The sequence below is a fragment of the Siphateles boraxobius genome, unplaced genomic scaffold, assembly GCF_051911475.1.
Source record: "Siphateles boraxobius isolate OS27281-9 unplaced genomic scaffold, OSU_SipBor_1 25, whole genome shotgun sequence".
In the NCBI taxonomy this organism is placed as follows: Eukaryota; Metazoa; Chordata; class Actinopteri; order Cypriniformes; family Leuciscidae; genus Siphateles; species Siphateles boraxobius.
In genome coordinates this window covers 9,636,539-9,650,857 of record NW_027508866.1, presented here as the reverse complement: position 1 = coordinate 9,650,857, position 14,319 = coordinate 9,636,539, and the positions used below count along the sequence as shown (strand labels likewise).

Genomic DNA, 14,319 nt, shown 5'->3' with positions numbered 1-14,319 from the left:
CCCGTGTGACAATGCTGTTGCTTTATTTTTAAATTCTGTTAATCTGCACCTGCAAGAAAAGAGATTTAAAGAGTGTGTTGCTTTGCTAATAATTCTGTATAGTATTAATGATTAACTATTTTACTTATGAGAAAAATGTAATGTTATTTTTAAATGAAAAGCTGCATAGTTCTCTCTGCTTTGTTAGAGATTCTGTTGCTGGGTAAAATGGCTATTCTTACCTTTCACACTAGAAGAATTCATGAGCGATAAAGTGGCTAATGATCCATTAAGTTAAAAAACGATCATTATGAAACTGTCATCGAGGGTTCTTACTTCTTGTGGCGCAAAATGATAAAGGCGTTGCTCCGTAAAGTGCATAATAATCTATTAACGTCAGCTCTTTCTCTCTCTCTCTTTCTCTTTCTCTCTCTCTTTCTGTTTCTCTCACTCTCTCAGCGCTGGTTCAAGGAGAAACACTAGAGGACATTTATAACCAGTGTAAGATGGTGATTGAGGAACAGTCTGGACCTTATATCTGGATTCCTTCAAAAGAAAAACTATAAAAAAAATCACCTTACCCTGGCAGGGACCTTGGACTGCAAAAAACAAAACAAAACAAAAACATAGGAATAATTTGTAATATAATATAAATTATTATTATGGCAATGTTTATTGTTAACTCTTACAGTGATTTTTTTCTCTTGTTTGTTTGTTTGTTTATTTTATGTCACATTTTTTCACTTTCAATATGAATGTTCCTGAATGTACACCACAAAGTGTTAGAAGCATCTTTGTTTGCATATTTATTGTTTAGCATTTTAATTTAAGGAAAAAAGGAAACAAAATTTAGCGCTGAGTATTCTTCAAACAATCTTTAGTTCAGAAGGACAAGAAGTAGGTCAGATCATCACAGATGATTTCCACACACCATCACCACCTCCAAGAAGAAGAAAAAAAATCAATGTTAATATCAGCTTTTGTCACTTTTCACCCAATCGGTTGTTTTCACACACCTTGCAGACTCATTTCACAAACTCAGCATCTATGCACTCCTGTGGCTAACAACACACACATTGATTGTGTTCTTTTTTTGTATTTGTATTATTTTGTTCATTTTGTTTTGTACAGACATCCATTTTGTTTGAGTATATTACTTCAAAGATTTAGTTTAAATTGTACATTAATTCTTATGGATCCTTTCGGAAAGGTTTCTTGTGATTAAAAGATGCTTTAGTTAGTGTAAATGGCTGAGGGTATTCAACAAGCTGTAGGAAATATGACACTATATTTTGCTATTTATATTAATAGAGGACACAACAGCACAGAAAATATTTATAAAGATGATATATGACTTTGTCTAAAGAATAATTTTGGAAAAGAGATTTTACTGGGACTGATGTATCATATTGTGCCGTTGCTGTTGTGCTGGTGAGAATGAAAGGTAATGAGTGCGTGTTTTCCCTGAACAAAACACCCCCTGATCCGTCCAATTCCGGAATCTACTAATTCTAAACTGACCGAGAGTTCTGAAATCCCCGGAGCTCAGAACTTTAATTGGTGGAGAATTTGAATTGTGTTTCAGCTTTGTTCAGTCTGGATAACAGGAAGGAGCTTGATGTTTGTGAATCATCCATTGAACGGTTGTTCAGTTGCGGCCTCCCTCAAGCACCCTCTAAAGTGTTTACAGTACCTCGACTACAGTTCAGAGAAATTGAGGGCCAAAGGGACAAGGTCTGCAAGCGGTCCTGTCTTAAAAGCTTTTACGTAAATGTAGTATAAAGATCTCTGAATCGTTTTAGTTTGTTTGTTTTTTCCATTTTGGCATGCTTTACACTTGTGGACATGAACCTTGGCTTATTGTCCACTCTTTCATAGTGCATACTTCGGTCACTCTTGCCCTTTACATGTCTAGTTGAGAGAGATTCCCGTCCTTCCACATTAATAGTAAAGCTCTCGTCATTTTTGGAAACTACAAATGCCAAAAGCCATTAACTCATTTCAAATGTGGGGGGAATTATTTGTTGCAATATTTATTTGGAGATGTTACAGCACGGTTCTGTGGCAAGAGTCTTTTGACCTACTGGTCACCACTTGCCTTAAAAAGGGAAGAGGCTTTTCGGGCCGGATAGACGTTTTTTACGCTTTCTTGAAGACTGAGCACTTTTGTATATTTGAGAAATTATTCACAGATTGTGTTCAACCAGATCGTGGACACAGAGGGGGATTTTCAGAAGAGAGGGACTGAATATCACAGTGAAGCTCTTCAGGGTGTAATATGAAATTTCTTTGAATAACAATAGATAATGTATATGTTATTATGACAATGTAAACCATGGATGGCATCAGTGACTATCAGAATATAAATTGAATATTTTAAATGCTGTGAAATTATTTTTTTCTCTTCTACACGTGTACATCTTTTTTTTCCCTTATTCAATGTGATTGTTCTATCATCTGTAGCATATCATTTTCTAAATTTAATTCTTGATGCACACAATGGATCATGAAAGCATCTCATAGGATTTTGGGTACTCTTCACGCCAAATATTTGCTTTTAAATCAATTGGTATGATTATTAGGTAATCAAAAGTGCATCTCAATTACCGATGCAGTGGCTTTAATGAAAATCAAAACCCTGCAGATTGTACGCACTTGAACGAGGCTCTCCGAGGCCTTATGGTGCTCATAGTCTGATTTGGTCCATTAATTCCAAGTGAATGTTCAGCTTAGTCAAACGTGCTGAAATGGGGTTGTTTTTGTCTCAGGGTTGCCAGATAGGGCTTAATCACTGATATTACACCTTCAGATCAAAGTGCATCTGTTTATCACACAAATCTCAAATGTTTTGTTCCTGATACCTGCGTTGCATTTAGTCTGATTCTTTTGGTTCGCTTTGTGATTTATTTTTATCCCCAAATGGGCGATGCAAAATATTTTCCACACATTGTTTTTCCCCCCCCAAATGATATGTGCAATTTTGTATATAAATATCTGTTTGCACTTATTGTAGTTGTATAGGAGATCTTTAATTAACACAGTCCCCAAACCTCTTTGTTTTTTCTATTTATATCACAGGAGATTAAAGTTAAATCATTAAAGACTTACATCCCCCTTCTGTTTGTAGGTATCATTTCCCAGCATTCCATGGGTGCAACAATTTAAGCACATTTAGAAAATGTTGAGACATTGAGACTGTACCGTTATCTACACATGTCTGTTAAAAAAAATATATTTTTTTTTTACTCTTTTCTTCCTTTGGCTTTTCTGAAGGAAAAACAAAGAAAGGAACCTGTCCTGTTGCAGTGTGTTTCCCTGGTATCCCAATAAAGACATTGCTTTAGGTATACATCAAGGTGCTCTACTCTAACTGTAAGATCTGGTGAGACTTTTATACTCTTCAGGTAATTGACAGCTGTCTCTCTAAAATGCTGTTTTGGTCTCTTTTGTGCACTGTGAAAGTTTGCACCTCTTTACTGACATGTAGATTTGCCCTTTAACATCAATTAATCTGCCGCTGACTCCATGACATGCCGTTTAATTGATATACAGAACCTTCAACAGAGTTTGCCATGCAAGACAAACCACTTGTGGTCAATAGCTCTCAAAGTCATTTATCTATCGAATGACTATGTATGCCAGTCACTAATGGGTAAGATATAAACTTACGACCTCTCACAGTGTCTCACTTCAAATAGTGCATCCTTGACATTATTGCAAAGGCACTGGAGTTTTCAATGAAGTCCTTTTATGTATTCAAGTCTTTTATAGTGTGTCCATGCTGTACATTATCCAGAGAAAGGAAACACGTTTCTTCTGTTTCTTTTTCAGAATGATGCTTATTGAGTGTAATTAAAACGATTATTCCGAAGACGCATTGGAGAAATCAAATTTCTCCATCTGGAGAAATTCTTGCTCTTTGTGTGTTTAAGGATCAGAAACAATTATGTTTGTACATGGTCGAACTGCTATGTTTTCTGCTGTTTTTGCTGCCATCTGGTGGTTAATAAGGATTTAACATGTATTTTTCCCCTGCTCGTCTGACTCTCTGACTTTGTAATTTGTGCTGCACCAGATTCATGAATATGAAAGTGTTAGTATTCGCTGTTTAAACTTCGACGCGTTTTGTAGTCTCTTATATTAGCTGTGTCATTCATCTCCAGCCTCAGGACATGCTGTGGTCAGTTCATCACTTACAGTCTATGGTTCATCATCACTGAACACTGTTTCCGCACTGCATATGGGTCCAACCTCAGAGTAACCAAAGTCCTCAAAGTGTTGCACTGTAGTTGTAGCCTGGTTGGGCTCTTTCGGCTTAACGAAGTCCGTGTAGACGTACGGCAAAGGAGTCACTTCTACAGTGTCAGGTACTTCCTGTGAGACACGAGAGGCCAGAGTAAACCAAAAGAGTAAACGGGTATTATTAAAAACATGATCATAAAAATATTAACAGGTACTGTTAAAAAAACAATAATAAACATTTAAAAGGCCTACATGTATCTTTTATAATATTATACTGGAAGAGTTTTTCATGACTTAAAGACCCCATAAAATGACATGATTGCTTCAGAATTTAGCGTCAGTGGCCACGGCAACTTCCGGTGCAGCGCAGTGTATGGAAATTGAGAAATGTAAGCACAAAAGTAAATGTTAAAGTGTCACACAACAGGACAAAAAAACATTGATAAGATCCGCATTCACGTATTAAAGTAAAGGTGGATTGTATAAAATATTACTATGTGATAAACAGCTATCAGAAATAGGGCAGTTGGCTACTGGATTGGGAAACTTGCCTTTGCATTAGCCATGCATAGAGTTTGTTTACTTTTTGGGTTGGACATATCCATTTTTTGTAGATAATTAAAAAATTGACATGTACGTGGGTGCAAGATTAGACTGTAAAATTTTAAATGTGTATATCTGCTAAAAGTTCTAATAATTCAATGGCCCTAGACAATTATTCCGCTTATACACGGTTACCACACCTCGATACATTGTTCAGATCAAGACTTTTTTATTTTCATAGGGATAAGGAAAATGTCAATCATTTTATTGTCCATGTAGGCTACATATCTACAAAACGTAATATTACGTCATGTGTATTTTATTGTTTTGATTGCCCATTACCTGATAAATTCCAAGGCCATTATCTGCATCCCCTGTAAAGTATATTTCATAGATATGACAATGCAATTGGTTGTATAATAATATACAATATGTACACACAAACACATACACTCATTGATATATTTTCAATACCTTCATCTGTAGTTCTGCCATTTTCAACTCTTTGCCCTAAAAAATATAATTCCTGTAAAATATTCTGTACAAAATAGAATAATTTAAAAACAGTAGTTACTGTAATTGTATTTCAGGTTTTGTGTAGCTGAAGTAGCTGGGGAATTTTTTAAAGCAGAAAATGTGTCTGTGATTCATTCTCCTTTTCTTCCTGTATGATGTTTTTGAGAACATTTGCTGAGATTACGTGGTATTTACATTCATGATCTGAGTCACACAGTAAACCTAAATCATGAATGCTGTGGGTAAAACATGCAGTTATTATTTTGCTGAAGCAACATGTATGAACATTGTTCATGTATTGGGTGAAAGTCTTACTGTGATGGTATTTGTAAAGACCGTAGAACATGATGAACAATCCAAAAACACCCATGAGTGTAAATCCACTTGTACGCAGAATCTGACCAGACTGAGTTTTACCACTAGAACCATTTCCTTGGTTAACAGTTGAGTTCTTAAAATCTTAAAACAAAACCAGAAAATTACATGATTATGCAATGCTGCTTTCTTTTCACAATCGTGCTGGTTTCATTTCTGGTCCTGAATATAATATTACAATCTGACATAAGGAGAGGATTTAAATAAGGTGCACAATGGATGATCAACTGCTCACCGGTAATATTTATGTGCTGTTCTGATCCTCCATATGCATTTGAAACAATACAGCTGTACGTCCCGTAATCTGAGCTGGTTATGTTGCTTATGTGTAGAGTTTGGTTTCTCTCACTGAATGTGTATCTGTGTTTCTCTAGAATGGGGACTTTTTCTCTCTTCCACATCAGCTGCAGAAATGACCCACTCACTTCACATTTGAGAGTCACAGATGTGCTGGAGGTCTGCGAGACCACAATTTCTGTTGCATTTGGTGGGTCTTGAAATAAAATGTGTTAATGAGCAAACACCGATAAAAAAGATGAATAACACATGAATAATTAAGATTTTGATATGTGTTGACTTACATTGAATAATTAATGTAAAGTTTTGGGATTTTATTGTTCCGTTTCCTCCAACTATAGTTTCCATGAAGACTCCTTCATCCTGTGCTGTCACGTTCTCCAGAATGAAGGTGTTATTGTTAAAATAGAAATGAGCCTTTCCACAGCACTCACTGTAGCATTTGATAGTATTGTTTACATATTGAATACATAATTGAGTTTTATTTAGTTTTAGTTTGGCCCATGCCACTGACTCAACGGTCTCTTTCTGAAGTGACATTCCAGTGAGCTCAACGCGACTATATAACTCCGTCTTCACTGCAAGAATTTCTTCTGCTGTTAAATAAATATGTAGTCATTACATTTATCAACTCATACTATTAGTACATAAAAAAGCAGACAGCAAAAGAGAAATAACCAGACACACTTACCAAACAGAAACAGCCAGACATAAATGCAACATCCAGGCATCGTAAGTCAGCAGTTAGACTTTTTGAAGCTAAATTATCATTTATAACCATTAATAAAACCGTTCTAATCTGTATGTACCTTATATGATGCGCTTCAATGCACTCGAAACTGTCACACCAGAGTAAAAAACAGCCACTGTAAACCACAACAGGAAAACTAAAGTGGGTAGAACAAGGAAGAAGGCAGGGCTGTTCCTATTCAGATTATCTAGTAGATGTAAAGTTCACGCAGTATATCAAATCAATAAATGAACTCATAAAGGACAACTTGCTCTGATTCAGTTTATCATTCAAATGTAAAATATATATATAAGGTTAAAATGTCATCCTGCTTTGTTAAATCTCCAGATGCCTTTGAGTGTTTAGTGTTGATTTGGTTTAATTCAGTATTATTTTTATGAGATATTTACAGTAAATAACTCTACTTTCTGTTATTTAACAGTACATGTCCTGTCCTATACAGAGTTTGGATCAGCTGTTAGTGTGTAAAGTGATTGAAAACAACTATTAATATGAGGAAGTGAGCTCAAAAAGGAAATCAGCTCTATCATCCTCTAATCAGCTCACTGGTGTTACCCTTCAACAAGAAAAGACCAATTCATTGTAAACTGTAAAATAATTAGGCAATGGTGTACAAAAGGAGTAATTTAATTATTCTGAAGACATTTCAATTCTACAGCTTGAGGAAATAAGTTTAATTAAAATGCAATTGTAGTGATTATAGCATTAACAACCCTGTTGTGAGAACACAATCATATGAAGAATGCATAGTGTAATGAATAAAATAGCACATAACAGAACACAGTGGGTGACATAACAGCTTAGAAAACAGGATGTATTAAAATAGGCCATGATAGAGACTTCAGTCCAAAGTGAGTCTTTCTAATTCAGCAGTAGCTGTACGTGAAGCAGGCGGTGTGTCCGATTTCTGGCCCTCCACGACAGATTTAAAGTGCTGATCACAGGGGGGAAATTAGGTTATCAAAAGTACAACCTCCAAAAAAAATGCAGCAACCATCAAAAACACACACACACACACACACACACACACACACACAAATTAATTGTGATAGGTATATTTAACATTTTATTTAAAGGGATAGTACACCCAAAAATGAAAACCCTCATTTCATTCCAAACCCATGTCATTCATCTTCGGAACACAAATGAAGATATTTTTGATGAAATCTGAGAGCTTTCCGTCCCTCCATAGACAGCTATGCGACAACCACTTTGACGCTTCAAAAAGTTAATAAAAAGATTGTAAAACTAATCCATATAAATTGAGTGGAATTTTCTGAAGAAACAAGATCACTTTATATGAACAGATTTAATTTAGGCTTTTATTGACAAACATTGATCAGCGAACATAAGCAGCTCAACTGAACCTGCTTGAGGCATGAGAACAAACCTCATTGGTGAAGCTCAAATGTGCTGCGGTAACACAAGAATGAACCTCATTGGTTCAAGCGAACATGCTTGAGCTTCTGTTTACCACAACTGATGTGTGAGTTGATGAATGTTTATATGTAAATAATAGCCTAAATTCAATCTGTTCATCATATAAAGCGATTGAGTCTCTTCAGAAAATTTGGACTAAACGACTCAATTCATGTGGATTAATTTTACGATCTCTTTATGAACTTTTTGAAGCGTCAAATTGTCAGTCACGAAGCTATCAACGGAGGGAAATAAAGGTCTAAGATTTCATTTGTGTTACGAAGATGAACAAAAGTCTTATGGGTTAGGAAGGACATTAGGGTGAAAAATCAACTAACCTTATAATATTGTAGAGTATATAAAACTAACCTGTGAGTTTTTGAATTCAGAGTAGAGTGTGAACAGGACGTGAAGTGAGTGAATTCGGTTCTTGTACACAGGGATGTCCAGGATTCCTGAGGGTACACGAACGGTCATTACAATAAACAACAAAAGCATCAAAGATGAGAATGCAAGAAACATGCAATGGACCAACTTACCACAAATAATGTCAACATAATCTGCCAAATCACAGTCAATGTCTGCAGTGGGGAGATTCACCTGGTGAACAGACCAGAAAGTGAAGATGAACACGGTTTGATGAAGGATCATATAGCAGAACATATTTTATTCAAAAGCTAACCTTCCCCAAAAGCTCCTCAAATTCAGCTGGCCACTCTTGCATCAGGCTGTCGATGTCTGGCATGGGTCTGAAGAAATATACAAGACTGGTGTCAAGGACATTTTTAATTAATCATAACTTACATATCTTTTTCTTTCACGGTTAACATTTATATTCCAAAGTTTGTCTGCATATGTGTCCTTGCTTTTACGCAGTAACAGAGAATTATACATGAAGAACCAATCATATTGTTGAAAAAGTATGTAATGAATCATCACATTTATCATGCTCCTGTTCTATAAATCTTTTTTTGGGAGTGGAATGTCTGGAATTGGTCCGAGATTCTCTCGGCCATGATTAAATGCATATTCAAACGCAGCAGACTAGAGACTAGGGAGCTTACTTCCATTCTCAAGTGATTGTGTTTAGTGGAGCACTAGAGATCTTATTTTCATTTCCAAGTGATAGTGTTCATAAGGAGCGATACGTTGTCTGACTCGAAGCAGGTGTCATTTAGCTTAAGTCAGGTGCATAGGGGGATTTCCACCACACTGGTTACAAAATAACAGATGTTCTGCTCTCTAGATGTTCGAGGTTGATTCATGTCAGTTCTTGCCTCGTGTAGTGTACGGTAGCTGGAGGTTTGGACCGATGCAGCTCAGTAATGCTCTCGATCCAGTTGTCTATGGCTTTGGGGTTCTTCTCTGGGTTTTCGATGCTCTTAACTTTAACTTCCTATGAAAGACATGTGCATTACATTCTCATTTCACTTGCCAGGCCACAATCATCAAAGCTCTAAATTAGTCTTCTAGTGTGCGTGTGTGGACTCACAGCGACATTGTGTTGTTTGCTGTTCTCTGACAGCCACAAGGAAAGCACTGTTGGGTCGGACTGTTTAACGCATGGCTCATCTAGAACGAGGAGACCCAGATTGTCAGCCTTCCCATCTGCCCGTGGTACCTGCAGAACGCAAATAGTAAAAAACATATAAAGAAATTGTCAGTTGACACTTTCAGACCAGAACCACACCTGAATGACTCACTTTGAGGAAAGCATCAATGTCCCCCACAGCTGGGATGAAATCAGGGATAAAGGGCTTCAGTTTGTGGTCAAGCTCTAACGTCTGAGGAGTGTATCTGAAGGAAACAGTCATTCAATTAATTACCAGTAAGAATCCATGAGATGACAACTCAAATAAGTGTGCTAACTACAAGCACTGTTTATGTTTTCTTTCTTTTTGTTATATGAAGGTCACATTATTATTGTGTATTATTTGAATATTACTTATATCTATATAATTGATTTTATACTATTCTTTTGGAGTTAAATAATTATAATTCACTGTGCATCAAGCTGTAATTTTATCAAATTAAAAAATGTGAAAATATTATTTTAATTAGCCCAGGCAAAACAAAAGAAGACTGCCATTTCTTTCATTTCTCATGAAGGTCCCATTAAAACATTATTATTGTATTATTATTATTTTTTTAATACAACAAAAATATATACAGTATATATACAGTATATATATATATATATATATATATATATATATATATATATATATATATATATATAAAGTAGTAATTATATGTATATATAATATACAAGCTGTAATTTTATCAAATTAAAAAGTTTTAAAATATTATTTCAATGTGTTTTATTTGCCCAGCTAAAGAAAATAAGGTTGACATTTCTTTCATCACACACATTAAAAAAAATATTATTATTGGATTAGTTAAAATTCTTAATTTATATTAAAATTTAAAGTTGTTATTATATGTATATACAATATAATTGTATTTATATTATAGTTAAAGCCCAGTCCGTAACTTTTTTGGGTTAAAAATTATCCAAAATAAATTTGAGCAGGTACATAACCAGCCAGTGTTCAAAACTATCTGCTTACCTTAGCTCGATTCAAAACGTTAAGCTTGTAATAATGTTTTTAATTCCAGTATTACTGGTGGATTTACACAGGAAATTCGAGCATGTCTTTGCGTCATTACGTCACATCTGTACACATAAAGAAGAGTCTCGGATAGTAGGCTATATTGCGTGTGAGGATGTTGGCGGTGGAGATTTATAGCCTTTTCTCACAGCACTTGATATAAATAAACTTATCAATTTGATGGCGGATCCAGAAAGGTTGAAAAGACAATCACCAGTGACAACTGTAGATTCACCCGTTGTAAAATGCAAAAGACTTCGGACTTCGGATCGGCTATAGAAAAAAAGAGACTGCAACCAGGCCCATGTGAAAAAAAGGATAAATATTTGAAGGGCATTACACGTAGTCACGCAATGCCGAGGCAATACCCACGTAAAGTTGATAATTCTGCGAATAACTGCAATTACAGATTTCGAACAGAGATGGCGACAGAGGGAAAACTACGGACTGCAGCTTTAATTATAATTTATATAGACGTTATGCACCAGAGAAACGTGGGCGCCGTCATCTTTAGAATATTGTCTATGAACTTCCGTTTTTGCGGTCGCTCTGTATATTTCTATGGCATCGCTGTCCAGGACTAATTAGCTGGTGAAGTGGATTGACTTATTGTAGAGTTAACGAAAGTTATCATGAGCATTGTTATGTTTATCATAAGCATTGTAAAGCAGATGTCTTAACAAATGTCGACCGGGAATTTTTTTACGAGCAGTTCATTCATACCTATGCAAGATCGCTGTGAAAATACAGACCGGAAGTCAAAAGACAACGAACGCAGCGCTGAAAAGGGGCGGGGCTACATAAGGTCTATACATATTCACTGTGAATCATTTCCAATCAAGCTATAATTTTAGCAAATTAAAAAGTTTGAAAATATAATTTTAATTTTAATTAGCCCAGGTAAACAAAAAGAGTTTGTCATTAAAAACAAAAACGTAACTGTAATTTTCATCATCATTTCCAAAAGAGAATGCCATCAAACAATACATATTTTGAGATCTTCATGGAAGTCTAGAAAAAAATAAAAGAATGCTCCTTCGTTGCATGTTTATTCACTGTTAGACATTGTTTAGTTGTTTTTTTTTTTCTTTTTCTAAGAAATTTGAGTTTGTTTTTCTTTTTAATGTCCACAGGGCCAAAAGTGCTAGTTAAAGAAATAATCATTTGCCGTGTAACAAGGTTAAGGGTCAGTTTCTCTTTGCTAATTTTTTCTCTTCATTTTGAATGCCCCTGTGTTTCTTGTGCAGGCGCAAATAAAGTGGTGTGAAGTTGTTGAATGCTCACCTAGTGATGTACTGAAACAGCTCTTTGATCTCGGCTGTGACAGGAAGATGTTCATAATCGGCAGGATCATATGCACTGTGAGAGTGTCACACACACACACACACAAACACACACACACACACACCATTATTTCAAAATAAAATAGCTTGTTGTTTTGAGTAAATACTGTAACTATAATACTTTTAGTACTTTTGTTAAACACTGAAATTTTATATTTGCATCTTCTTAGGCACAACTAGCCCACTTCCTTACTGTATATCTGATTTTGGCCAATCTGTATATTTCCCCTTGATATAGTTTCTCATTTAGTTAAAACTAAATTAAACATTAATGTCAATCAATCTTGGGCAGAAGATAGTGTGCAAGTTTACGGTCCTACCCTTCTGGAGCAGATCCAGGCTCCCCTTCCTCCTCATCAGACTCTGTGTCATCAGAATCATCATCATCATCATCATCTTCTTCTTCCTCCTCCTCTTCATCCTCTTCAACATTGTCGTTAGTACTGTGAGCACCAGGTGGCAGCTCTTTCTTTCTCTGTGGTCAGATGAAAGGTCAGGTCAATAAAACCTCACTTTAAGCACTCATGAAAATGAGCCAGTTAACTTTAATCTTACTTTAGTGTCCTCTTCTATTTTCTCACCAGCATAACTGGCCATGGCGCTGAGCTTCTGCCTGCCTGCCCTCCTGGAAACTACCATGAGGAAAAACAGTTGGTGAATGGGAAGGTAAAATATAAAGAAGTGGTTAAGATTTCTCACCTATCTGTCGTGGGGATGGTGTGTGAACGCTGGCGGCCTCGTCAGCGTTCACCTCAAAACTCTCGTCGTATGGCTGGTTGGTTGTGAGTTGAATCTGATTGAAGAGTTATTTGAACTTTAGTTTGTACTAACACTGGGTCTCTCGGAACCTATAGAGCTGCCTACCCAGACTTCATTTGGATGAGTCATAATGATACCAAAAAAGCTGCTGACTCAGAACACTCCTATGATGCACTAAAAATGCTGTCTAGGTAACTTAACGTTAGGCAGCATAACGTTAACGTTACCTCGTTTAGAGATAGAGCCTATGAAGTAACTTAGGCTAGGCTTTTCCAGCGGGTTTAGCTGTTTCGCTTATGATGGGACTTATGATAGTTTGAGGAAGCAACTATTTAGTAACTTCATGACATGTGGTGAAATATTTAACTTAGACAAAATGTGATAAACATTCAGGAATAACAATGTCTTACTGCAGCTCAGTGTTTAACTCTCGCGCTACATTAATTCAGTGTCCACGTCTCATTATTGAGGCAGGAAATAAATCGCAATACCATGTTGCATAAATTCTTACATATGTACTATGGTATCAACGACTAAATGAATGAGATTTTCGCTATAATAACAAACCTTTTGTCGCTCAGACCTCTCCATTAAAACACCGTGTATTGTTGCCAAGGAAACTTGTTCTCGCGAGATGTTCAGCGGAAGTGCGTGAAAAACATCAGTTTGTCAGACGCACTGATCTATTTAGATCAGATTTTAGGAGAAGGGTCTGACTGCAGAGCCACAGTTTCACCCCAGCAGTTTCACCCGCGCTCGCGCAGTTTCACTACAGCAGTTTTATTTGAAAAATTGAAATTATTATAAATAGTTTGTGTTCAAGTCATTTGTTTCATCTGTGTTCAAGTTTACACATTAACCCTTCTGATGATGTTCCAAGATGTTAAAAACGCTACGCGGCTGATCATAGACAAACAGGGGGAGAAATTAGCTTACTAATAGCCTACTAATGTCTTCGTTCATAGTCTGTCTGAAATATAGCTATTAGAAGCTATATGTCTGTCATGGATTTGCACTGAATTGATTCTCAAAAATACGGAACAAAGTACGTTACGTATCAGTTCAATACGGAACAAGACTTTTATGTGTCAAATACGGGACGATTCCGTATTATACGGAACGGTTGGCATTGGCAACACTACATTTAACAAAAAGTGTGTACCAGGCTGTTATTTTTTGGAGGAAAAACGTAAAAGATTAAACTGTTCATGACACAAGCATATTGATTTATTTCAGTAAAGGACCCTGAAGGCCTGCGAGCAACAGTAGTAGCAAAAAAGTACTAATAAGCAAAAATATTTGGTAACAATAACCATTAGATCGTTACAGAACAGAAAAATGTGACAGCGCATGCGCGGGTAGACGCATTTTATTTTAATTAAATGCCAGAAGAAGAGTTGCATTATTAACAACTTTAGTTGGCAGAAAAATAACATAAATATCAGTGTTTTTAAAACATTACATGTTTTCAGCGCGTTTTGTT

At 36.0% G+C, this 14,319-nt stretch overlaps 3 protein-coding genes across 52 annotated transcripts in view; 1 reads left to right on the top strand and 2 right to left on the bottom strand.

Moving 5' to 3' along the window:
• Window positions 1-3,097, top strand: part of dlg2 (discs, large homolog 2 (Drosophila)) — a 305,321-nt gene extending 302,224 nt beyond the window's left edge. For all 49 annotated transcript variants that reach the window (XR_013207082.1, XM_077242498.1, XM_077242477.1 and 46 more), the window contains one exon: window positions 439-3,097. Coding sequence is in view for 48 of the 49 variants with exons in the window: in XM_077242498.1 (XP_077098613.1) it covers window positions 439-545 (107 nt within the window). In the remaining variant the exon portion in view is untranslated. The remainder of the gene's footprint in view (window positions 1-438) is intronic.
• On the bottom strand, window positions 3,033-6,834 carry LOC143749876 (leucine-rich repeats and immunoglobulin-like domains protein 3). Of its 2 annotated transcripts, XM_077242540.1 has the most exons (7): window positions 6,644-6,834; window positions 6,237-6,548; window positions 5,891-6,148; window positions 5,596-5,739; window positions 5,239-5,274; window positions 5,107-5,138; window positions 3,033-4,353 (listed from the first exon to the last, which is right to left on the bottom strand). In XM_077242540.1, the coding sequence occupies exons 1-7, from the start codon at window positions 6,681-6,683 to the stop codon at window positions 4,180-4,182; spliced, it is 996 nt and encodes a 331-aa protein (XP_077098655.1). In that variant the 5' UTR covers window positions 6,684-6,834; the 3' UTR covers window positions 3,033-4,179. The 2 variants fall into 2 exon arrangements, with proteins under 2 accessions (XP_077098655.1, XP_077098656.1); XM_077242541.1 differs by lacking the exons at window positions 5,891-6,148; window positions 6,237-6,548.
• Window positions 6,835-7,316: 482 nt separating this feature from the next.
• ift46 (intraflagellar transport 46 homolog (Chlamydomonas)) lies at window positions 7,317-13,478 on the bottom strand. The gene is made up of 12 exons (XM_077241991.1): window positions 13,404-13,478; window positions 12,777-12,870; window positions 12,633-12,709; window positions 12,398-12,552; window positions 12,019-12,093; window positions 9,826-9,919; window positions 9,615-9,743; window positions 9,400-9,518; window positions 8,805-8,871; window positions 8,662-8,722; window positions 8,492-8,577; window positions 7,317-7,637 (listed from the first exon to the last, which is right to left on the bottom strand). Exons 1-12 carry the CDS (start codon window positions 13,425-13,427, stop codon window positions 7,545-7,547), a joined length of 1,074 nt encoding a protein of 357 aa, XP_077098106.1. The 5' UTR covers window positions 13,428-13,478; the 3' UTR covers window positions 7,317-7,544.
• Window positions 13,479-14,319: the final 841 nt, after the last annotated feature.